At 42.3% G+C, this 24,886-nt stretch overlaps 1 protein-coding gene across 1 annotated transcript; it reads right to left on the bottom strand.

Moving 5' to 3' along the window:
- Nucleotides 1–24,431, bottom strand: fgfr4 (fibroblast growth factor receptor 4). Its single transcript, XM_023270319.3, has 21 exons — nucleotides 23,735–24,431; nucleotides 21,199–21,420; nucleotides 17,072–17,259; nucleotides 16,822–16,972; nucleotides 15,995–16,045; nucleotides 14,053–14,322; nucleotides 12,762–12,851; nucleotides 12,496–12,662; nucleotides 12,283–12,406; nucleotides 10,797–10,987; nucleotides 9,836–9,974; nucleotides 9,485–9,678; nucleotides 9,253–9,398; nucleotides 8,561–8,682; nucleotides 7,819–7,929; nucleotides 7,500–7,690; nucleotides 5,434–5,556; nucleotides 3,799–3,869; nucleotides 3,410–3,547; nucleotides 2,806–2,911; nucleotides 1–2,295 (listed from the first exon to the last, which is right to left on the bottom strand). Exons 2-21 carry the CDS (start codon nucleotides 21,284–21,286, stop codon nucleotides 2,119–2,121), a joined length of 2,838 nt encoding a protein of 945 aa, XP_023126087.1. The 5' UTR covers nucleotides 21,287–21,420; nucleotides 23,735–24,431; the 3' UTR covers nucleotides 1–2,118.
- Nucleotides 24,432–24,886: the final 455 nt, after the last annotated feature.

Here is a 24,886-nt window from a genome sequence, read left to right as displayed (position 1 = left end):
AAGGATGCAAAGCTGCTTTATTTTAAATTATACTTTATTTCATATAAAAACAAAACAATAAACAAATAAATTAGATATTTCTAAAATAATTCTCTCGAGGAAATGCTTAAGAACGTTGTGATTGTTTACAATTGGTATCTGGGAGAAGAGCAGACAGCTGGAATGTTAAAAAGGCAAATGTGTTTGGACACTTTGTGATGTAAATGGAAAAGACTGACGACAGAACATGTAGACAAATGAGGTGAACGGACAAGAAGGTGGTTTTCTTTACGAACACACGACTGCTGGATGAAGTCAGGAATGAAACCCTCCATTTTCCGATCATACAGTTTGATCCGTTTCCACCCGACTGTCAGCGGTTGTTCTGTTTGTGTCTCAATTGTTGGTGGGATTCAGGAGGCAGAGCGGGACTCAGTTGGCATTTTAGCCCAGTGGGGAATTGCCTACAGCTGGTGCTGGTGGCAGCGGCGAATCTGAATAAAGATTTGTAATTTAAAAGATGGTGGCCGTGGGGATAAAGATAGGGACGTTTGGGAGAGAAGAGGAGCCATTACCATAATAAGAGCCTCTTCATTTACACACAAGCCCAAGCCATACCCACACCGCCACCCCCAACACTCCCTCTGGTCCGTAGTCACACCCATTAAGCCTGCAAAGCTTTCATTGTCCGGCCAGGCTGCGGACCTGAGGACCCCTCGCCAACAGATTGGGCTGGGTGAAGGGTTACAGCCAGACAAAGGAGGCTCCCTCCCCCTCCTCCTCTATTTGAAATCAATCACACAGGCTTTCACATGCAGTGTCCCCCCTCCTCCCCCGCCTCCCGGCCTTCCTCTCCCTGTCAGCAGTGACAGTGGGCTTGGACCAGCTCCCCATCGAGTCCTCACGCTAAATCACTGGTCGAGTCCCACCCTGACAAAGACCGGAGGACCACGAAATGTTGCTCACGAGTAAACAAGTCCGTCTCTGAGACCTGATCGAAACCCATTCTGTAATGCGTTACAGCTCTGTGGTCTCTGTCCAACAACAACAACAACAACAGGGCTCCCTGTGGTATTTAACAATAAATCAATTTCTTGGAACCAAATAACAAATGGTGGGTTTCATTCCAAAAATTTCCCAAGTTTTAAAGCCATGTCGAAAGGCAGAATCTGTCATTTTGTTGACTTGTTGATGGAGAATGTGTGTTTCTCCATCAACTCCATTTCCATGTTGTCATTTTTCCTTTACATTCGGGATACCAATAGATTATTGGGTACAAATGAATTATTCTGGAAAGAAACCTGAACATGAAGACAGCTGTAAAAGGTTTGGCACTTGATTTAATTCCTCTCTCCGTTTGCCTCCTGTAACCTTCATTTTTTTCGTGTCATTCAGAATAATTTATAAAAGGCAATCGTCTTTCTTTCTGCTGTTGATATGTACATACAATATTTTAATATTCTAATATATTCACAGGAAATCATCAGTTCAGGCACTGTGCTGCCGTTACAGCAACTTCTTAGCTTGAGAGATCCTGAGATTTAAGACCGTTTTCTTTTTAAATAAGCAACACAAAAGTAAAATAATCTTATATAGAGAGATTTATATTTAACAATCAGTTTCCTATTTTTTATCATAGCAAAATAAATCTTTTTTGTTTGTTTGTTTCTGGTAAAATGTCTTTATGAACCGAGGTTTGGAGCCCCGGTTTGGGGTTTTGCGGTAGGAGATCATTGTCCGTCGATCAAAGAAAGCACTTGAATGCGTTTTTGAGTACCAGGGTCTCTTCTGTTGAGTTTCGTGCCGCGGTTTTTCCAACTGTTCTCGGGCACAGAGTCAGAGCTGATAGTCCGAAGTACCGTGTTGAGTTTGTCCTCTTTTCTTCTGCTCATGATGAAGCGTTTTTCTTCAAACCTCCATCGTGTGATGAAGCCCAGCGGCCTCAGTGCTCTGTGTGTGTATTGGTGTGTATGTGTGTGTATAAATGCCTACCTATCTCTAAGGGCTTTGACTGGAGGTCCATGGAAACATCACCAGGACAAAACCTTTAACTTATCTGCAGCGGTGGACCTTCAGTGAGGCCGCCGGCAGGTGTGTTCAAGTCCAAGGTGGCGTGTTTCCACTCTAGCGTTTGCACGTCTATCGGAGAGCCGCCTTCATGTCTATCCGAGAGCGAACGTCCTGGTAGCCGAGGAGGCAGGGGTCGGTGGACAAGGCATCGTGGGTGAAAACGGAGTCGTTGTCAGAGGAGCAGGAGCTGGACGTGTCCTCACATGATGGGGAGTACTGCTCGAAGGGCGTCGACAGGTCCAAGTACTGGGGGGAAGAGAGGAAGTTCAGAAATCACACAGATGCCGGCTGGAGACCTTTTGCAACCAGAGGAAACTGATCCACGTTTAAATGTTTGTAAAACTGAATGTAAAAAGCAGTGAAAATTGAATCTGGCCTCTTCTCAAAGGCTGCTACTGAACATGCAGTTCTTTTAACGGAGTCCACAGCAGAAGAGATGCAGATGTGGAGAAACGCTGCTATCATCCATTCAGACCACCGGGTCAGCACAGACAAATATTCTTTAAGCAGCTTTAGGTTGATGTAACGATCGCTAGACTTTACATTTCTGCATTTTAATCGCTGCTGACCCATCTGCATGCATCGGTATAAAACACTCGCCCACCACGGTTTGATTTTGCTGCTTGGGAGTTTCTGAGCTCAGGAATCAGGACATCTGGGCAGCAGATTGTCAGTGGAAACATGTGTGCAACATCTTCATAGCTTCATAGCTGCATACGTTAACGTGTTTGTGGGTGTTTGTGTTTTGAAGCCCACCTCGTCGGAGATGGACAGCAGCACTCGGTCCAGCTCCTCCACCAGCTGCTTGAAGGTCGGCCTCTGGGTGGGAACAGCATGCCAGCACTCACGCATCATCATGTAGCTAAAAACACACAAAAATTACTTCAGGGATCGATATAATATACAATAAGACAAATGTTTACATCGGTTGGCTTTGGAAAAGATTAGGAAAGACGGGTTTTGTAAGAGATATGATGACTAGTTTTTGAAATAAACAAAATAGCAGACTGTGATGTTGTCTCTCCCCACCGGGATTCATCAATCTGAAGACCAAGAGGCCAAATATAATGATTTATAAGACAAAACTCAACCCTAATCACACTTCCCTCTCTGTCAAAACCATGCTTCAGAAAGGTGGTACTATCCTGCTCCCTGCTTTAATTCTGACCAATGTTTAAGTCATTTGGCTTTGGAAAAGATGCAGAAAACTGGGTTTTGTAAGAGGTATAATGACTAGTCTGGTCTCGTCTCTCCCCTCAAGGATTCCCCTGTTTGTGCCGTTTGTCCACTGTAATGCGTCTTAACATAAACAGGAATGACGGCTAAGAGTGGAGAATAAAAGAGAAGAGCTCCTGCTTACAGCTCATGTGTGCAGTTGGAGGGTTTGTCCATGCGATGTCCTTCCTTCAGCAGCTTGAAAAGTTCCTCAACGGGGATACCGGGGTACGGCGAACCACCCAACGTGAAAATCTCCCACATCAGCACACCGAACGACCACCTGAGCCCAAACAGGAGACACGAAAAAGAGGCTTTTTTAGGTCTTGCATTGGTTTCTTTGGAATAAGTTGCTATATGAGGACGATAGCAAAGAAACAGAGAAATACAGCAAAGTTTTCAGGGAGTTTTGAGTTGATTGTAGTTGCATGAGGTGTTTAAAGTTTGAACAAGACCTGTAAAGATGAAGGACTGACAATTCTGTGCAGTTTTTTTGCCTCAACACACATTTTTTGTTTGAAAAGTTGAACTTACACGTCGCTCTGGTGTGTGTAGACTCTGTCGAACAAGGCTTCAGGTGCCATCCACTTCACCGGCAGCCGACCCTGCACAACAAACACAGAAACGTTCAGAAAACTGAAGAATCTTTATACCAAATTCTCACCCTCAGTGGCCCGGTGCCCTCACATTTCTCCCTCATGATCCTCCCCCTTCCTCCCTCCTCATCCCCTCTTTTCTAATTAAGTCCCATTAAGCCTGCTGCCAATCAGAGGGAAACATCAGACATCTGTCTTGAGGAGTACTAAAAGCTGTGAAAGGAGCTGGGAAGGAGGAGACCGGCTGAGGGGCAGATGTGTTTCTAGGCAGGACTGGTGCACTGGAAAAAATGCCCCTCTCAAAACAAACAAAAAAGAATGTATTAAAGGAACGTTTACCTTGAAATAAGTGAAAAAATCTGCCAATAGAACAAGTGAAAAATGGCTTGGTAAGATTTCTTGAAATAAGATATGATCTTTAGAATATTTAGATCTTAAAATTAGCTGGAAAAACTTATTTTAAGCTATATTTTACCAGGATTGTCAAGCTTAGGTGTCTTAAAATAAGCCAGATATGCTAAAAAAAAAAATTGTAGTTTTTCACTCAAAACTTTCATGGAACCTCCTAATTTGAGAAGTTTTAACCCTCGTGTCGTCCTGCGGGTCAAAATTGACCCATTTCAAAGTTTGAAAATGTGGAAAAATATATATATTTTCACAGCGAAACCTCTGATGTCCACAGTTTCAACATTTTTGTGAAATTTTTGAACATTTTTTGGTGGCAAAAAAGAAATGTTAAAAATGTTTAAGAACATTCACAAAAATCAACCAAAATCCAGCGAATTTCACTGGATTTTGGTTGATTTTTTGTGAATGTTCTTAAAGAAAATATTTGAAGTTTTACTGATATATATGGAATCATTTTAGATATTTTTAGGATTTTTTTGGAAGGTTTTTAACTAATTTTGTGAAAATATTTACAAGAATTTTCTTGCCAAATTTGGGGGATTTTTTAAAGATAAAACTTTTAAGGGAAACTTTTAAGGAATTATTGGAATTTTCTTCCTGAAGGTTTTGCAAACTTCCAGAAATTTGGGGAATTTTTTGGCTGATTTTTTGGATTTTTTTTGGTGTCCGTAAATGAGGACAATAGGAGAGTTAGACTTATTTTGAGTTTTCTTGTAAAATTCAACTCAAAACAAGATAATTTCCAGATTGTTTGACTTAACAAGATATTTAAGATGCATTGTCTTAAAACAAGTCCCTCCATCTGCTGAAATGTCTCTTGTTAAGTGAATTTATCTTAAATCAAGTGGGATGAGACATTTTAACTAAAAATAAGACAAACAGACTTGGTCAGATTTTGAGTTTTTGCAGTGTGAGGGTTTCTTTGCCATCAACCACTTCGTATATGAACATAATTTATCCTTGAGAGGTCAGAGGTCAGGGTCAGATACAGAATTTACAGCATCTGATTCTGATGGTATTGGATCAAATGTGCCATAAAAGTACAATATTTAACATCTTAGCGGTAGAAAATCAAAAGAAAAGCAGGAGTGCAGCTGCAGATTTCTCTACTGGAAAGTTACAGGACTGAATTCCTGAAAATAAGCTGCTCTGAACCGTCACTCACGTTGGTGGTTTTCTTGTAGTAGTCGATCTGGTGAACTCCTCTGGCCAGGCCGAAGTCAGCGATCTTCATCACGTTGTCCTCCGTCACCAGGACGTTCCTGGCTGCCAGATCTCTGTGGATGCACTGCAGAAGGAGCACAGAGGGAATTAAAGACTGACAAAAACCAACATGAGCTTCAGGCCAGCTGCCAGGTCTCCAGATTAGGAAGGTTTATTTAGCTTCTAGCTCCAGAGGTTTAATGAGGAATTTGCTGAAAGAATTGTTTTTTGTGGAACACGTCGCCTTTTCTTTTCATTTTTATGCTGTTTTTGACGCTGCTCTCCACATTTCAAAAGCATACATTTAACAAGAAGGTTAAACTACATTTTTATTGTCCAAGTTTTTATATGCATGAAGTGCTCTTTTGAGTTTAGACTTGTGACACGACATGCCCCAGTGTGATCCAGGCTGTGGTTTGGAGGCGTTGTGTAAAAACACGGAGGTAGGGGAGGCAGAAATGATTCACTGCAGCTTTTCTCCAGAAATGAAAAGACACAGGAGTCTAAAATCAACACACACACTGCCTCATTTTAGTAAACTCCACAAAAATATAATGTCTTTATATAGAAATCCTGGAGTTTTAAGAAGAAAAAAAACAACTCTTTGGGAGGAAAAAAGAAAGCAGTGTTTGCCCACATTGAATGGATGTCATTAAGTTTATTTTGGTTTTCATTCGAAATAGACGTGGGATTTGTGGGGACGCGCGAAATGAACCATTCTTGGTTTGCGGGTCTCCCCATAATGGAGGGTTAGTTTCAGGCTCCTGCATTCTTAGGAGGCCGTAGAGCCAGAAACCTGATGCCTACACCCAGACGATGGCTCTGCTGCCTGTTTGCTAACAGATTTATGGCGGCGCTAAAAAGGACAAAGCCCTGCGACGAAGGGACGGACAGATGGATGGAGGAGAGTAAACAGGGACGAAGCTGCTTTCTGCTCAGGAATGCCCGTCTGAGACACCGGCTGCCAGACAAAGAGACGTGTGGATAAAAAGCACACAAACAGAATGCATGCTGGGAAAATAAAAGGAGTAGAAACACGGGGGTTGGGGAGGGGAGAGCAGAAAGAGGAAAAGAAAGAGGGGAGGAACAGCTGGTGTTGCCATCCACAGTCTGGACCAGACTCATCAATCTGAAGGCCAAGTGCCCAAATGTAATGATTTATGAGACGGAACTCAACCCTAATCACACTTTCCTCTCAGTCTAAACCAGACTTCTTAGATTACAGCCAGAATGTGCTACTATCCTGCTTTCATTTCATGGATTACACCACAGGGATGTTTGATGTGTAAATAACTTCACTGAGCTGAATCTTAGGATGAAAAAGTCTCCTAAAAGCTCAAACAGCTTCTTGTTCATCAGCTCAAAAGGTTCCCAAAAAATGTACAAATAAACCACCAGAATTAAACTAAATGAGCCACACTATCACACCACAAAAGTTCCTGTAATTAATCTGACTACAAGCAAGTAAATTGTTGAATTGTTGATGGAAAATGTGTGTTTCTCCATTAATTAAAAATCCAACGTTGTCAGTTTTCATTTACTTTCAGGCACTTGATTCGATTCCACTCTCTGTTTGCCTCCTGTAACCTTCATTTTTGTCCTTCAGAATGATTTATAAAAGACTATCATCTTTCTTTCTGCTGTTGATATGTGCATAAAGTATGTTAGTATTGTAATATATTCACTGGAAAGCATCATTTCACTTTATAACTTCTTAGCATGAGAGGTCCTGAGATTTAAGACTGTTTTCTTCTTGAAACAAGCAATGCAAAAGCAAAAAAATCAACTTAGAAATATCCTCATGGACCTGAATCTTGCAATGTAAAAGTTTCGTAAAAGCTCAAACCTTAAACAGATTTTTTGTTAATCAGCTCACAAGTTTCCAAAAAATGTGTCATTAAACCTCCAAATTGAAGCTAAATGAGCCACACTATCACAGTAAAAAGCTTCTGTTCTTACATGAAATGCTTACAGAGAAGATTTACAACCCCTCAGATCTCCTGTTTCCACTCTTTAAAGCCAACGTACCCTCTTGGAGGCCAGGTACTCCATCCCTCGGGCCACCTGGTAGGCGCAGGACAGCAGGTCTTTGAAGGTGAGCTGCTCCTCGGGCACCTTGGTCACATCAAAGGTGTAATCCATCCCTGGAGGTCGCCGGGCCCGCAGGTACTCCCTCAGACTGCCTTTGGAGGCGTATTCCACCAGCACATACAGAGGACCTGCAGGGGAAACGCAAACAGGATGAAGGACGGGGACGCTTCTGTTGCTGCTTCAGCCTCAAGGTTTGGGACCATCACAGCTGAAACGGTTTCTGAGATGTTTCCTGGCCACATTAACGGTGACTCACCGTCCTGTGTGCAGACTCCCAGCAGGTTGATGATGTTCTTGTGTTTGTCCATCACCTTCATCAGCTCCATCTCCGAGATCAGGTCTGCCAGATCTTTGTCTGTGGCATCATCTGAGGGAAAAACTAATGTTTGTTAACCCTCATGTTGTCTTCACTTATGGGCTCCCAAAAAAATATTGTTTCTTTGTCTGAAAAAAATCCAAAAATTCAGCAAAACAAATTCTCCAAATTTCTGAAAATTTGCAAAACCTTCAGGAAGAAAATTCCAATAATTCTTTAAAAGTTTCCCTTCAAAGTTTTGTTTTTAAAAAATCCCCCAAATTTGGCAAGAAAACTCTTGTAAATATTTTCAAAAAATGACTAAAACCCTTCCAAAAAAATCCTAAAAATATCTAAAGTGATTCCATATATTTCAGTAAAACTTCTAATATTTTCTTTAAGAACATTCACATAAAAATCAACCAAAATCCAGCAAAATTCGCTGGATTTTGTTTTTTTGTGAATGTTCTTAAGAAACATTTTTAACATTTTAACATCTTTTTTTCCACCAAAAAATGTTCAAAGATTTCCCAAAAATGCTGAAAATGTGGACATCAGAAGTTTCACTGTGAAAATAGATCTTTTTCCCACATTTTGAAACTTTAAAACAGGTCCATTTTGACCTGCAGGACAACATGAGGGTTAAGACATCTTCACAAAAACAGGCAGACGTCATGAGGTGTTTTCTTGCACCGTTTCCTACCTTTGAGCATCTTCACAGCCACGGTGGTGGCCTGTTCAGGAGAGTCCTTGTTGATGCCGTAGGCTTCAGCTCTGACCACCTGACCGAAGCAACCTTCTCCCAGAGGTTTGCCCAACGTTAAACTACACACAGAGAACAAGCAGGAGTTAGTGAAAATAAGTATGTCTAAATGAAAACTGTACAAATCCATAATTTAAGGCTCTGGTTTTCTTAAACCATAGGTTGGACAGAGCCAAAAATGGGTTGCGGGCTTGTTTCCTTTTTAGGTCCCCACATGATGCGAAAGCTACAGAGTTTAAATGGGTCCTGATCCCAGCTGCCAAACTAAACTCAGTGAAGAAACACTCTTTCTGCAAGGGGCAGGAGTTTTTAGTGGTGCAGAGGCTCAACATTTCAAAACTCAACTAGTTTGTTACAATATTAACTGTCAGAATCATTCCAGAATATCATCTATTTCTTTGTAAATGGCAACAGAAGTGATTCTGGTTTTGGGCGCCTGGATAGTTCAACTGGTTGAGCAGGCGACCCATGAACAGGGGCTGGTCCATGGGTTCGATTCCCGCTCACAATCCTTTACTGCATGTCTTCCCCCTACTCTTCTCCCTGCTTTCCTGTCTGCCTCTTAACTGTACCTATCCAATAAAAGCCAAAAAATAACTTTAAGAATTGATTCTGGTCTGCAGATGACTTACTTCTCTCTAGGAAACTCCCAGTCCGGGTCGTAAGGAAGCTCAAACTCCATGACTCCGGCCAGCATCGGAGAACAGCTGGACGAGAGGCGAGCGACTCTCATCAGAGACGCACTGGACTTCCCTGACGAGTTGGACTCCACCGAGTACTGAAGGAAGACAGAATGAGGAATCAGCGAGGAGCCTTGTGGTTGGATAACTCCAACAGACCGTCCTGTGATTAGTAAAGTCGTACCTGTCTGCGCAGAGGGAACTTGGAAAGCTTCTGCACAGGAAGGGCGTCAAACGGCTCCCTCCTGGGATGGACCTGCATCCGACACAACACCACGATGACGATGGCCATGATCAAAGCCAGGAACCCACAGGCGTAGATGATGATGTCGGTGTATTTGGTCTCCATAGTGTCCATCCCGTCTGCTGCTTCCTCCTCTGCACGAACGGTGGGAGAGATTTTCAGATTTTACAACTACATTTATCAATCCATGTAGTGACCATTCAAACCTACAACATCTCAGTGCTTAAGATGCACGCAGAAGAAGTAGAAGTCCTTGAACCACAGTCACGTCGCCTCCAGCTCCTCCTTTACCTGAAATCACGGTGAGCCAGGCGGACTGGTGGGCAAAGCCGATGGAGTTTCCAGCCAGACAGGTGTACTCTCCTGCATCGTCCATGGTGACCTTGGACAGGTAGAGCACCTCCACCTCCGACATGTTCAGACTGCCAGTCTGCACAACACAAAATGCAAAAAAAAAGCAACATTAAAAACAGAACCACACTCTAATGAAAAGTCTGTAATTTCATGGACGTTCTCTCTTCATTCGACAGTTTTGCAATATGAAAAAAACACCAATTAAAAAAACATTCCTAATGTAAATCAACAACTCTGGAAGATGTAAAGTGTCCATTTTTAGGGCAGGATGTATTACATAAAAACATAAATTTGTTGTAACTTTCCTTTTCATTCAGATTAATTTTTATTGTGTAAATATATTTCTGAAATTAGCTGACTATTGACAAAAAGTACTGGATCTGTCATTTGACATTGCTTTGTTGGTCAAATGAGAATTATCTTGTTTAACTACAGACGTTTTCACTACAAAAATACTAAATGAACATGTTCTCATCATTGTATTAAACTTGTAAGCATACTCAATCCGTAAGATACACTTTTTATCTATCTATGTAGACATTATTATCAAATTTAAGTATTTCATTGTGCTTACACATGTAAATATCATTCATTAAATGCTAAAAAGCCAAAAAATATACAAAATCTCATGACAAATTAAGGTTGAAAACTACATTTTAATCATGGAAAATTACTGTATTTTTATGTTTATGTTTTTCCCCCATTATCTTACTCTATTTTGGGGCTGGTTAGCTGTCCAGCTGTTTCATATTGTTATTTTTTCAGGATTTTTTCCAGTGTAGGACATAGTTAAGCGATTGTTTGTCCGATTGACCTGTACATGACTGAGTTCTTCAGCTGCCTGAGGGGGAGATGTTAATGAAAGAGGATAAAATGTGATGTTTCTGATCAAACCAACCTTGAGGACCTGGACGTATGGTGTCCCATCCGGACCGTAGCGGCTGCCGTTCCTCTGGATGTGCTTCAGCCACTGAATGTGAGGCTGAGCGTCGCTGTACACTTTACAGTGGAACTGGACGTCGCTGCCGACCACCGCCGTGGTGTTGGCGGGCAGACCGGCCTGCAGGATGGGCCTGTGTGGCGATCGCTCTGCAATGGGAAGAAATCACAGAAGACATGAGCCAAGTGAGCCGAGAAGCAGACCGAAAGATTTCATTAAACTCCAGAGAAACCAGACAGAGATCTTCTCAGGGGTTCAAAGGTGATCCAGGGACACGGAGACAGAGTTTAACTTTTCCAATGGTTTAACTCTGTAGTCTCAACGAATCACTCCTCCTAACAGGAATCCTAGTGAGCAGATAACTTCCAGATATTTAACGTCCAACACACATGACTGCTTTGTAAACAAACGGGCAGCAATTGCCACTGTCACCTTTAATGTGTTTCTATGCTGGCAGAAGACCAGGAAATGTCATTTTGGGATGAAAATGGGCTCCATTAGCATGCCTCTTTGTGGCTGGTGGCTTTGATCTATGGTCATTCTCGCTCTCTGATCTCGTTAGTTGTCTCGTTAGTCGTCTCCCTGCGTCAGCGGGGACGGAAACTGACCCCGCGGTGGACAGACAGCCAACAAATGAACAAACAAACCGCAGCCCTCCTCCATCTCTTGTCACAGGTCAGGTAGAAAACCAGAGCGGACGTCTGAGCGTCCACTTCCTGCCCGCCACCGCCGACGCCAGGCGCCCCGTCACCTTCTGCTCACCCCCTCGGTTATCCCTCCTTCAGACCGGAGGCTTCTACTTTGCTTTTTCAACGAGTGCTGACTAGTGGTGATCTGACTGCTGCAGCCAGATTAAAAAGCATCACAATGTAGGTTTAACTCTCCTGTTGTCTTCATTTACAGGCACCAAAAAATACTGTTTCCCTGTCTGAAAAAAATCCAAAAATTCAGCAAAAAATTCCCCAAATTTGGCAAAAAAATTCTAGTAAATATTTTCAAAAAATTGTAAAAATCTTCCAAAAAATCCTAAAAATATCTAAAGTGATTACCTATATATCAGTAAAACTTCTAATATTTTCTTTAAGAACCTTCACATAAAAATCAACCAAAATCCAGTGAATTTCGCTGGATTTTGGTTGATTTTTTTTGTAAATGTTCTTAAGAAACATTTGTAACATTTCTTCTTTTCCACCAAAAAATGTTCAAAGATTTCCCAAAAATGTTGAAAATGTGGACATCAGAAGTTTCACTGTGAAAATATATTTTTCTTTCCACATTTTCAAACTTTCAAACGGGTTAATTTTGACCCGCAGGACAACATGAGGGTTTAAAGACCATTTGTGTCATGCAGACACCCATATCTATGACAGTAACTTCTGACTCTTCTGCTCTGAGCCCTTGCAGGATGTTTGTAGTTTTTTAGAGGTTCTATTTTGAGTCTTACCCAGGACATCCAGGACATAGCTGTGAGCGATGGAGCCGTATTTGTTCTCCACCACGCAGGTGTAGTTTCCTCTGTCTGACGGCACCACGCTCTCCATCACCAGGCTCCAGTGCTGGTGTCTCAGCTGGAAACACAAAACAACATCAGCATGGACGGACGGACGGACGCTCCATCAACAGGAGAGCAAAGAAACACAAATGACTGAATCCTCACCTTGATGCCACCGATGCGATGCTCTCCTCTGAATTCACGTCCGTTTTTCAGCCAGCGGATGGTCGGCATGGGGCTTCCCATCGCCGGGCAGCGGAACTTCACCGTGTTGCCGGCTGGAACGGCGTACAGCTTCTTCTCCATGCGCTGGGTGTGAGTCCAGTAAGGACCTGAGTAGACAAAGACCAGCCAATGAGCCGTTAGTCTCATCAGTGCTTGGACGTAACATGGAGGTTGAGCTGATGCAGCTAGAAATCAAACCAACCCACCTCTGGAGAGGTAAACTTGGTCGTTTTCGATCTCAGTGGATGAGTCCTCCAAGCCGTTGTCCTCGTCATCGTCACCGGACCCCAACGAGTCTGAGAGCATGGCACAAAAAGACACTATGAAGACCAGCAGAAACCGTTTTCAGCAGCTTCAGTCTAGTATTTGGTACATTAACGACATGAGTTGCTTTGTTAAAAATAAATGTTAACCCTTTGAACCCCAAAACCTATTGGTGAGTTCGAAAGGCATCTTTAAAAAAAAAAAAACATTAAACACCAAAATTCCACAATTCAGAGCCAGAAACTGTAAAAACAGGAAAGAAATTGTCCGATATTTAAATTTTCTGACAGTCCATGAACAAATCAACTCCCAGCTTGACCAAATCTAAGCTTGCATTGCCGTATTTCATCCAAATCCCTGTCTTAATCAAAAATCTGTCAAAAATAAAGGGCTTTCTGTAACCAGATTTCGTAAAAAACTAAAAATTCTGCACTTCTCTGCACAAACAGGAAGCCATTAGTGACTCAGCTGCAACCAACAGTCATGTGACAAACTTCAGGGACTTTTGGGATGAACTGCAGGCAGTGTTTACTGGTCAGTCACATAGACTGTATATAAAGACAGTCTATGGTCAGTCACCACATTTTTACAGTACTGATACGACCTATGGGGAAAATGTTGTACATGTTGGTTCCAAGTTTTTTCAACTTTTGTTAAAAAAGCAATTAAATAAATTCAACTTTGGTTTTTTATACACTACTGTTCAAAAGTTTGGAGTCAATTAGAAATGTTCTTATTTTTGAAAGAAAGGCAGTTTGTCAATGAAGAAAACATTAAATTAATGATAAATCCAGTCTAGACATTGTTAATGTGGTAAATGACTATTCTAGCTGGAAACAGCTGATTTTTAATGGAATATCTCCATAGGGGTACAGAGGAACATTTCCAGCAACCATCACTCCTGTGTTCTAATGCTACATTGTGTTAGCTAATGGTGTTGAAAGGCTCATTGATGATTAGAAAACCCTTGTGCAGTTATGTTAGCACATGGATAAAAGTGGGAGTTTCAGGGAGTACATGGAATTGCCTTGATGACCCCAAACTTTTGTGTGTTTTGTGGCATTATAGTTTTGTTAAACTGAGACAAGGTTGAGTTCTGTTAACTTTTAATCACGGTTGTGCTGTTTCCACAAAGGTGCAGGAGTGAAAACATGTCAGGAGCATAAATAAAACACCCAGAACCTGTTTGGGTTTTGGGTTAAAGCCCCAAAGCAACAGTGTTTGTGCCTTTACCTGCCACAGTGATGGTGAAGTTCCTCACGGGCTCTTTGGTTCCTCGGAGAACGCAGACATAAACGCCTGAATCCTCGTACGTGACGTCGCTGATCTCCATGACGGCTCCACGCATCTGGATGCGAGGCGTCGGCAGAACCCGGACTCCCTCCTTGTACCAGTTGACCGCCATGCCGGGCCGGCTGCTCATGTCGCAGCGCAGCTTCAGGACGTTTCCCGGTTCCAACAGAAGATGCTCCGTGGTGTCTTCATTCAGGTCCTCGAGAACATCTGTAGAAGCAGACGTGGTGTTAGAACGCTGCTGTGTGCTTTTTCTGTTTGTTCTTAAGCTACAGCCACATCAGGCTGCTCAGTCGCCTTAGTCTCACTCAACTATGACCTTCAGCTCCTCAGCCACATTATCTCCCATCCCAGCATACACACCAGCACAATGGAATCACCATGGAGACCAGAGGGCCCTACTGACCCGGCCCTCCTCCTCCTCCTCTTCATCTTTTTGTTCCTCTGTGGATTATTGTGGGACTGAGAGTGATCTAGCTAACGCTGAAGGAAGAGAAGGAGCAGGGAGGAGGAGAGGCTAATGAACATGTTGGGACGTGACAGCAGACGGAGAGTAAATCTAGGGGGTGGTGAAGGTTCACTGGAGATCTAAGAGAGCGAAGCCTGAGGAAGAGGATGTTGAGCTGTGAGCCCACACAGATGGTCACCATACCACCACCAGCAGCAGCAGCAGCTTTTTATCTTTTAACATTACAGACACCAAAATAGATTCAGTTTAAATCAGGGGTGTCCAACATGCAGCCCGTGGGCCAAAAGCGGTCCTCCAGAGGGTCCAATCCGGCCCTCAAAGTGTAAAAATTACAGACAAGACATTAACTGCAGATTGTAAATTATTAAAACTATGAATTTAAAATAATTTTTAGACCATGACAAGTTGTTTTGATCATAAAGAAAAATACTAGATTGTTTATTGTTCTTTTGTCATTTTGTGTCTCATTTTTGGAATATTTTGTCTTGTTTTTTTTTGTCTTTTTTTGTCTGACTTTTGTCGTTTGTCTCAGGTATTTGTTGTTTTCTGTTTCCTTTTTCTCTCACTTGTGATTTTTGTCTTATTTTTGTCATTTTGTGTTGTTTTATTCGTTGTTTTATGTGTGGTTTTTGTCTCGCTTGTGTTTTTTGTCTATTTTTTATCATTTATTTGTGTCATTTTTTGTCTCATTTTTGTCATTTATCCATTTTTTGTCGCTTTGTAACTTTTTTGTCTAATTTTTTGTCTCTTTTTGCCTTTTTTCACATTGTTTGTCTCAGTTTTGTCATTTAGTGTCACATTTTTGTAATATTTTGTCTTGTTTTTGTTGTTTTGGTCGGACTTTTGTCGTTTTGTTTCTCGTTTTCAGACATTTTAGTGATATCCAGACAGTTTTTATTAATAAATGATTGTTTACAAAATAATTATGTAATTTGTAAAGACATGATCATAATGAACATAAAAAACATATTCTTTTAAATGTTTTTATAAAAATGTATGCAAGATATGGACTTCAAAAGTCCCTCAATTATATATTGACTCAAATGATAAACTCAGGCATAATGTTGCTGAAATTAAACATATTTTTCTTAAGAAATTTCAGTTTGTTCATGATGTTATGTGAAAAAAAAGATAATTCATTAAATGTGAAAATTTTCAGAACAAAGGAAAGATTTGGAGTTGTGGTTATTTATCGGTTATTATGCTGTGATTTTACTGGTCAAACTGGGCTGAATGTGGCCCCTGGACTAAAATGAGTTTGACTCCCCTGGTTTAAACAAACAGAACTCTGGCTGCTGCTGGATCTTCATCACATTCTCGGTTATTTTAAGTTAATGAGAAACAGTGCAAATGTCAGTGCCTTAGTGACCAAACATTATGAGCAACTTAAACAGTTTATGGCTCTGGAGTTACCTGAGGAGATTTCAGCAGCAGTCAGGTCCACCGTCTGGGAGATGATGGTACCTGTGGAAGGAGGAAGTAGTGGTTTACAAAACAATAATGCAGTAAACACATGTTTAACCCTCGTGTTGTCCTGCGGATCAAATTGACCTGTTTTAAATTCAGCCAAATCCGCTGAATTTTGGTAGATATTTTTGTGAATGTTCTTAAAGAATTTTTTTTTTTTTAACATTTCTTTTTTTCCACCAAAAAGTGTTCAAAGATTTCCCAAAAGTGTTGAAAATGTGGACATCAGAAGTTTCAATGTGAAAATATGTATTTTTTTCCACATTTTCAAACTTTAAAACGACACGAGGGTTAAAAACTCCAATTATTCTTTTTGTTTTTAGCGTTTCTAGCTCTGTTTTTTTCTGTGTTTTTTTTTTTTTTTTTTAAAGACAATTTGCCTTTCAAAACTTCTGCGAGGTTTAAGGGTTCAGAGGTTTAACTGTAGTGAACTAAAAGTCACACTGAGTTCAGATTCTTCCTTGTTTTTTTTTTTTTTTTTTTTAAAGTTATTTTTTTTTGGCCTTTTTGTCAGCTTTTTATTTGATAGGCGCAGTGAGAGAGAGACAGGAAACAGGGGAGAAGAGTCAGGGGAAGACATGCAGCAAAGGGCCACGAGCAGGAATCGAACCCGGGCCAGCTGCATCGGGGACCAGCCCCTGTACATGGGTCACCCGCTCAACGCGTTGAGCTATACGGGCGCCAGATTCTTCCTTGTTGTGGAGAAGTTTGGATGTAATTGTCTAATAAATTCCATGTGAACAGCAGAATAATAATGTGTAAGCATGTCTCACCAGGCAGGACCTCCAGCCATGCTGACTGCATGGCCTGCACCGTCTGCCCTGCGTGGATGCTCTCAGCCATGCAGATGTATTCTCCTGCATCCTCCAGAGTGATGTTGGACAGATGGAGCATGTTCACTTTGGACCCATTGCTCTGCAGGGCCTGCACAGAGGACAGATTATTTCAGCATCTCTTTAACGTGACGAGAACTAAATCAAAATGCAGCGTTCTGCTGGCGTCTCTCTGCAGATTTTATCTCACCGTCAGAGCCCTGAGGCGAGCCGGTCCTCCCTGGCTCTGTTCTGGACCTTCAGACTTGGTCTTCAGCCACTGAATCTTAGTGGACGCCGGCCTGTGGACTTTACACACCAGCTTGGCCTGACCTCCCACCACCGCCGTGGTGTTTTCTGGGTAACCGGGCACTATCAGAGGCCTGGAGACCCGAAGATCTGGAGAGGAAGACAGAAAATCATGCATAAACTTGAGATTTGACTTGAAAAGAAAGAACTTCTCAACCAGACTTCAGGTGTCAGAGTGCAGCTTTTCTACAGAATAAAGGAGTTTACAGTCTCAGAATAAACTGCTACAAACCATCATGGTCTCAATGCACCTGAGTGGAGAGAGAAAATTGTCAAAACAAATCCTGGTGGTTTCATTTTACCTGTGACAGGTCCAGCTACAGAAGTGCACCATGTTCCTAAACAACCGCTGACATTTAATGCCAGCAGGAAGCGGTGATAGAGTGCCCTGATAACCCAGCTACTATGGTGTCACCGTCAGCCACAGTGCCATCCATTCAGTGGGTCACTCGCCCATTTATGTGCTCGCCCACTCACTTGTTGGAGCATATGTGCGCCCTGGCCGAGGACCTCGCTCGCTGCTCAGTCACTCAGAACGAGCAATTTTCCAGGGCAATTTTCTGTCTGATTGCTTCCTGCGAGCGCTTAGTGAAAAGGCAATCTGTTCCCTTGTCGGAGTGAAGTGCTGCCTTTTTTTCTAATCGCCCGGAGTACATGCAGGTAACGCTTTCAGCAGCAAATACACACTTTCAACCTCGTAAGTGGAAAATCAGAAACGGTGATCGGGGCCACGGCGGCCAAAAGGAAAACAAATTAACAGGAACATCTCAGTGGCAGCTTGTCTTAATGCAAACATTTAGTCCAAAACGCTGACAATATTTTCATCAAACGGAACAAACTTGAGTGCAGTAGAAAATGTGACGCACACACACTGCAGCCACGCTAATGAACTTGCAGAGACAGGGACGGTGCCCCGGAGTTGAACTCCAGGCAGAGTGTGAATTGTCACCCAGAGGCGAGGGGGCAAACAAAACACAACACAACACAAACAAACCGCTCGGGTGGTGCGAGCCAGCCAGCCAGCCGGCCGGCCAGCCAGTCAGCCAGCCGGCCGGCGGGGCTGGCAGCAGCACAGCCTCACAGTTAGGAGACCTTCATGCACCCACAGGAATCCACAGCAGCAGATCCCTGCAATGTGCATTTAACCCTCCAGCTGTCCTCATTTATGGGCACCAAAAAATATTGTTCCCTTGTCTGAAAAAAATCCAGAAATTCAGCAAAAAAAAAAAAAATCCCCAAATTTCTGGAAATTTGCAAAACCTTCAGGAAGAAAATTCCAATAATTCCTTAAAAGTTTCCCTTCAAAGTTCTATTTTTAAAAAATCCCTGGCAAGAAAATTCTTGTAAATATTTTCAAAAAATGAGTAAAAATCTTCCAAAAAAAAATTCCTATAAAGAGCTAAAGTGATTCCATATATATCAGTAAAGCTTATAATATTTTATTCAAGAACAATGTTATAAAAAAGTGTTTCTTTAAGAACAGTCACAAAAAAAGATTTTTTTCTGAATGTTCTTAAGAAAATATTAGAAGTTTTACTGATAAATATATGGAATCACTTTAGATACTTTTAGGATTTTTTTGGAAGATTTTTACTCATTTTTTGAAAATATTTACAAGAATTTTCTTGCCAAATTTGGGGGATTAAAACTTTTAAGGGAAACTTTTAATGAATTATTGGAATTTTCTTCCTGAAGGTTTTGCAATTTTCAGAAATTTGGGGAATTGTTTTGCTGAATTTTTTTCAGACAAGAAAACAAGATTTTTTGGTGCCCATAAATAAGGACAACAGAAGGATTAAAAAAGAAAAACAGGATTCCTGAACTTTGGCATCACCAGTGTAAAGAAGTTCTTTCATGTCCTCTGTAGGACAAAGACCTGGGAGGCTTTATTGGACTTTATGTAGAAAAGCTGTACTTAGATTTCTGCATAACTGGACTGAAAATAAGTTTCTCTTTGGGAAGATCTGCTGCAGAATAAAATCAACTATCTGCTTATATCAGGAGTGCTGTGATTCATGTCCACTCAGAGCTGTTATCAAATTAGCAGCACGACAGAAAACAACCACAGAAATATTTAATAAAAGCTTTAAAAAGTACATTTCTGTTGAGCAAACCCAGCTAAAATAGTCTGTCTGTGCAGGAAACATCTTTCCTCTTCAGCCTGAGTTTGAACTATTTTCTTTGGTCGTGTCCCTGCGGAGCGACGGCTGGATAAAGTCGCCCTGTCAGGAGCCAGAGCAGTGCATTGTGGGTCGCTGTGACCTCTGCAACCTCCGTTCAGCTGGAGTCACCCTCAGAGGAGTTGGAATCTGCTACAGCTTTGTCCCTGTGATCGTTCTTTGTCATTAAATACTGACTTTTATGTGAACTGATCCCACAGACACAAGGATCAAACCATCAAACTGCTTCTCCAATCCAGGAATCAGAGCAACGTTACAGTTTTTATTTCTCATAGAGACCAGATTATTCCAAGAACTGTATCTTGTGAATGTTCTACGACAGGGGTGTCCAACACGCGGCCCGCGGGCCAAAACCGGACCTCCAGAGGGTCCAATCCGGTCCTCAAAGTGTAAAAATTACAGAGAAGACATTAAGTGCAGATTGTAAATTAGGAAAACTATAAATTTAAAACAATTTCTAGACCTCAACAAGTTGTTTTGATTATAAAATAAAATACTAGATTGCTCATTGTTCTTTTGTGTCTCATTTTTGTAATATTTTGTCGTTTTTTGTCTTTTTTTTGGTCTGACGTTTGTTGTTCTTCTCATGTTTTTGTGGTTTTGCGTTTTCTTTTTGTATCACTTGTGTTATTTGTCCATTTTTTGTCGCTTTGAAACTTTTTTGTCGAATTTTTTGTGTTTTTCTTTTGTTTCATGTCGTTTGTCTCATTTTGTGTCTCATTTTTGTAATACTTTGTCTTGTTTGTTGTCTGACTTAAAGTAAAATACTATATCATTCAGTTCCAGATACCTGTGACTAAATGCTTTGTTCTTTTGTAGACACTCTGTGATCTGGAAGTTGTTGGGTTTTTTGCACTAAAACAAAGGAAACATTTAGAGTTGTGGTTATATGCAGGTTATTATGTTATGATTTTACTGGTCCGGACCACTGGAAATGAAACTGGGCTGAATGTGGAACCTGAACTAAGATGAGTTTTGACACCTCTGTTCCACAACCTTAAACCTCTCTGTTTTAAATCTCGGTTCGACTCTTCACTTTCCGTCTTGTAAATGAATCTGAGAGCTTCCTCGGAGCCCCCTTCGTCTGAGCAACAAGCCCCGGCTGGCCTCGATGGCCCCGCAGTACAAAGTGGGGCCACAAAGATGGAAAAGACTCTGAGCACGATGCCTCTGGGGCAACAAGCCACTTTGTCTTTCATCAATCTCCACACATCCTCACAAAAATGTCATCCTGGAGTCCTTTAATCTGACTTAAGAGCTGATTTACTCGACGACAGGAGAAGAAGAAGCTCCGGCTTGCGAGTTCTGCTCTGAAAGACGGCGACTGTACGGAACAATAGGACTGATTATGCCTTAACTCATTAGAAACATTCTGATGGAACTTTAAACCAACAGTGGCCGCCTTCTTGTGTTTGGGTCTGTTTGTAAAGCATCAATGAAACAGCCCCGGCCGGCCGGCCGGCCGCCCCTCCTCATCCTCCACAGCTGGCTCACAGCCAGGCAGATTTACACTTCCGAGCCTCAGGGCCTCGGACGGATCAGGTAGCGCAGTTTACAGCAGCAAAAACACAGAGCGCTTCCGACTTCTTCACGGCTTCCTCGACTACAGACCCTCGTCTCATTTCTGCTGTCACCTCGACTTCCTCTCTGGGCTCAGGGCTGCTAAGAAACCTAATCTTTCTAAGAGGGGAAAGTGGGCTGATTGAAAGATTTGCAGAAACACGTGAACTGAATGTGCTCAGAGTCTTGCCCCAGATCAAATGCTGGAAGAAACCAGCAAACCTCAGACCCTCAAAAGCTCATCTAACCGATGAAAGAGGAAAAACCAGAGTGCTTTCAGGTGTCTTACCTTTAGTTCTTAACTCCTCGATGGCTCTGGACGTGACTTGGTCCACCACACTGAGCAGGAGAACGCAGAACATGCAGATCCTCACCATCTTCTAGACCTGACGTGTGTCTTGTGGTTGAAAAAGGGGGTAAAATTACTCGTTTGGAAGCCTGGAGAGGGCCTCACACGCTGGTCCCGGGCATTGGTGACTTCAGAAACCCACAAAGTCTCTAAATCTGGATCCTGCAGGAGCAAACAAACACATGGCAGACGGTTATCTGTCCATCAGAAACCCGATTCTGTGAGGAGATCTGGCAGGAGGAGAGCAGCTAAAGACACAAACTTCTCCCTTCACTTTCAAACCAGATGGCAAAAAACACAAACAATTGTTCATCCAAATTGTTTAAAAAGAGAGAGAGAGGGAGCCTGTTTGACTGTGAGCAGCTGTATTCTTAACCAGATGTCCTGTAAGTATCCCGTTTGTCTGCGTTACATTGTCCAGGCTCTCCTGCGTCATGAATAAGCTGCTGCTGCTGCCTGTTGTTTGTCAGTGGACGGGGCTCAGTCTGTCCCGGGATAATGGGCTCTTACTAGGAAAACACTCCAAACTTGCCAGGAAGCTACAGAATCTGAAGGAGCAGCGCCACAACTCGACCTGCAGCTGATGCGACTTCAGGTTCAGCAGGTTGGAAACAGTCAAACAGGCGACTGGAGGGAAAACGAGCATCTTGTGCAGGATCTCCTCGTTTCCTTGTTTAGGAACCGTTTGACAACAGTCACACAGTGCCTAAATGCACTTTGAGAGCTAAAGCAACTGCAATAACACAACAGTTTGGGGAATATGCTGTAAATTAGGGCAGTAATGAAGGAGTATGCTTACTTTTGATTAGAAAATCTGTATTTTCATGATAAACGTTACTTTTTTACCTATAAAATGCAAAAAATGTTGCTTTAATTTGACAAAACAGTCCAGAACTACAAAAATATTCAGCTTAGTATAACAGAAGACTAAGAAAAGTAGCAAATCCTCACAATTATGAAGCTAAAACAGGGATTTACGATGTGAGTTTGATGTATTTGCTGGAAAAAAAAATATCTGATCACTCAAAATATTGGACGAATAATTTATATTGATGCACAAATCCGTAAATTGGCCAGTTTCTGCTCTAATATTTGAATTTCTCTCAGGATTAATAAAGTATCTATCTATCTATCTATCTATCTATCTATCTATCTATCTAAAGCATATTTAAAGCTTTATATCTGAAAAAAAATGTGCTCAACGTCAACAGAAGTTTACCTGCTCTATTCTAAACAGGAACAACATCCACTAAAGTGCATCTATAACCAAATATAGAACATAATATTGACTTTTTAAGAATATTATGGTTGATTTAAGGTAAATTTGAAGTCACCACAAACTCGCTCTGCAGACAGACTATAAACTCTGACAGCCTGTAAGGAATAATGCGCTGATTCTTGTGCTGAAAGCTGCGCCAACTGCGCACAGGCGCCAGACCCTGGTGCGTGCGCTCCATGAAGGCAGGCCGCGCCCACACACACACACGCGCACACTCACACGCACACACACACCGTTTAAAGACTCAGCTCGCTGAATGAAACGTATTCTTTCTCAATTAAGGACTGGAAAACTTGTTTCTCCTGCTGCTGCTAATTCTTCTGGCACGTCGCCGTGTTCAGCCGGAGCCAAAACACTTCTACTGTATTCTGCTTTTTTTTAGGTCTAAAATTAAAAATTAAAAAATGGGAGAGAAGGGCGTCACTGCGTCTTTCTGTCAAATAATTCACGCTTAATAAATCAGCCCCACGCAATGTTAGACTCCAACAGCCCGTGGAGGTTCTAATGAAGCCCGGAGCTGCCAGAAGTGAGAATGTTTCTATTATACACGTGTGCGCGCAACCGCTAATCAATAATATCGATCAGGTGAGCAGAAAGTGTGACACGTCCGGAGATCGATTTTGATAAGATACAAGTATTTAATCTCAATTTAAACATTCCATTTCTTCAAATTAAACCACAACCACTTATCTGTCTCCTGTCGTGTATTTTACTTTAATGTGCGCAAAAATATCAATGAATTAAATCACTTCTTTTAAAACACTTTCACTGCGTTCAAACTCCGCTTTGAGTGACACAAACACTCTTTTCTCCTGACAAATAGTCCATGTGGAAGGTTCAATGTCTACTAAGTGACTTGTTTGGCTCTGAGCATTGCAAAACAGCCGTTTCCTGACTGAAATCCCTGTTGAAAATGCGCAAAAGTGCATTAAATCACTGGTTTACAGCACAAGTCAGTAAATCTGGAAGATTAAGCAGTGAAAAGGTAGAATTTAAGTTGTTCTGTTTTTAGAAATGTCGTCTGTTTTCTCGAAAATCTCAGAAAATGAATGAAAATGTGGTTGAACGGGAGCGTAAATGCGCGATACGAGGCTTTCTGGAATGTAGAATGTTGGGATCTCACTCCCGCTCCGCTGAAAATGAATGAAACTACAACTCTGCAAGAATCTCCATCTGTCTCAGTCTGTTTTCACCCACCTTTCCTCCGGGGCTGTCCTCGCAGCGACGACTGGCACCAACCAGGGGGGTGAACTCACTCCTTGTCCCGGTAGATCTGGGTGAATACTGAAATCCTCATTTGGAGCTCCCCGGCGTATCCTCCACAAAAGCGGTCTGTGAGCGGCTTCCAGCGTCCGTGTATGCTCCTGAAATTGAAGCCGAGGTTATAAATCCATCAAAAGCAGCCCCCTGCAACATGAACGACAGCTGTCGGGCTCTCCTGGTGACCGGGGCAGAAGGAGCTGCGATCCTCCGGGGCAAAGTCCGCTGCAGCCGGCCGCTCACAGCGCTAGATCCATGGAGGGAAATAAAACCCAACAGCGGAGCGAGGAAAGTGGATTTCGCTGGTGGGAAAGTCGTAAATTCTGTTCTGAAAATGTAGAAAAAGATCCGATGTGAGGAGAGAATGAAAAGGGTGACAGGAAAAATGTGCCCCGTCGTTCAGAGTCCTTCTTGGATAAACTCTCTACGTGCGTCTTTACGCAGCGCTTCTACGACTTCTCCTCTCCTCGGTGAGTTTATCCCGGTGAGATCTGCGCTCTGCTGCTGAAACGTGGAGCTCAGACTCGTCGGTCCGCTTCCCTCGAGCCGCACAGAGACACAGAGCTGCGTCCTCAGCACACCAGCCCTCCTACCGCACTCCGCTGCTCTCCGGACGGCAGTCACAACAACAATGGTCTGAGAGCGGCCGGGGGAGCAGGAGGAGGAGAGAGAGTGAGGAGAGGGGAGGGGTACACTCCAGATACCCCCCCCTCTCCTGCCCCCAACACACAAAAAACACCCCCATCCCTCCACAGAGCTGCCAAATAAAACTCTACACCCTCTGCCTCTCCGCTCTCCACTGCGCGCAAAAAGAAATGATCCCCATTTTTAAAAACTTTTTAAAAAATCGCTGAGTATTTTTCCTACACGAACCACCTCCGCGCCAAATGAACCACATAAATCACTCCATTAAAAGGGGTTTTATTATGAAGTCTCATAATTTATTGCGCGTTAATTGCTCCTTGGAAGGCACATTCAATTAAGCAGCCTTTGTGAGCGAGTGCGTGCGAATTGCCTCCACGTTTTAATTGCATCAGTGAAAGAACAGGACCGAGTAATCCCATTAGCTGCAGCGCAGAATTAAGATAA

The sequence above is a fragment of the Amphiprion ocellaris genome, chromosome 14 (genome assembly GCF_022539595.1).
Source record: "Amphiprion ocellaris isolate individual 3 ecotype Okinawa chromosome 14, ASM2253959v1, whole genome shotgun sequence".
Taxonomy (NCBI): Eukaryota; Metazoa; Chordata; class Actinopteri; family Pomacentridae; genus Amphiprion; species Amphiprion ocellaris.
Note: the sequence above shows the minus strand (reverse complement) of the source record. Positions and strands in the feature narration are given on the sequence as shown.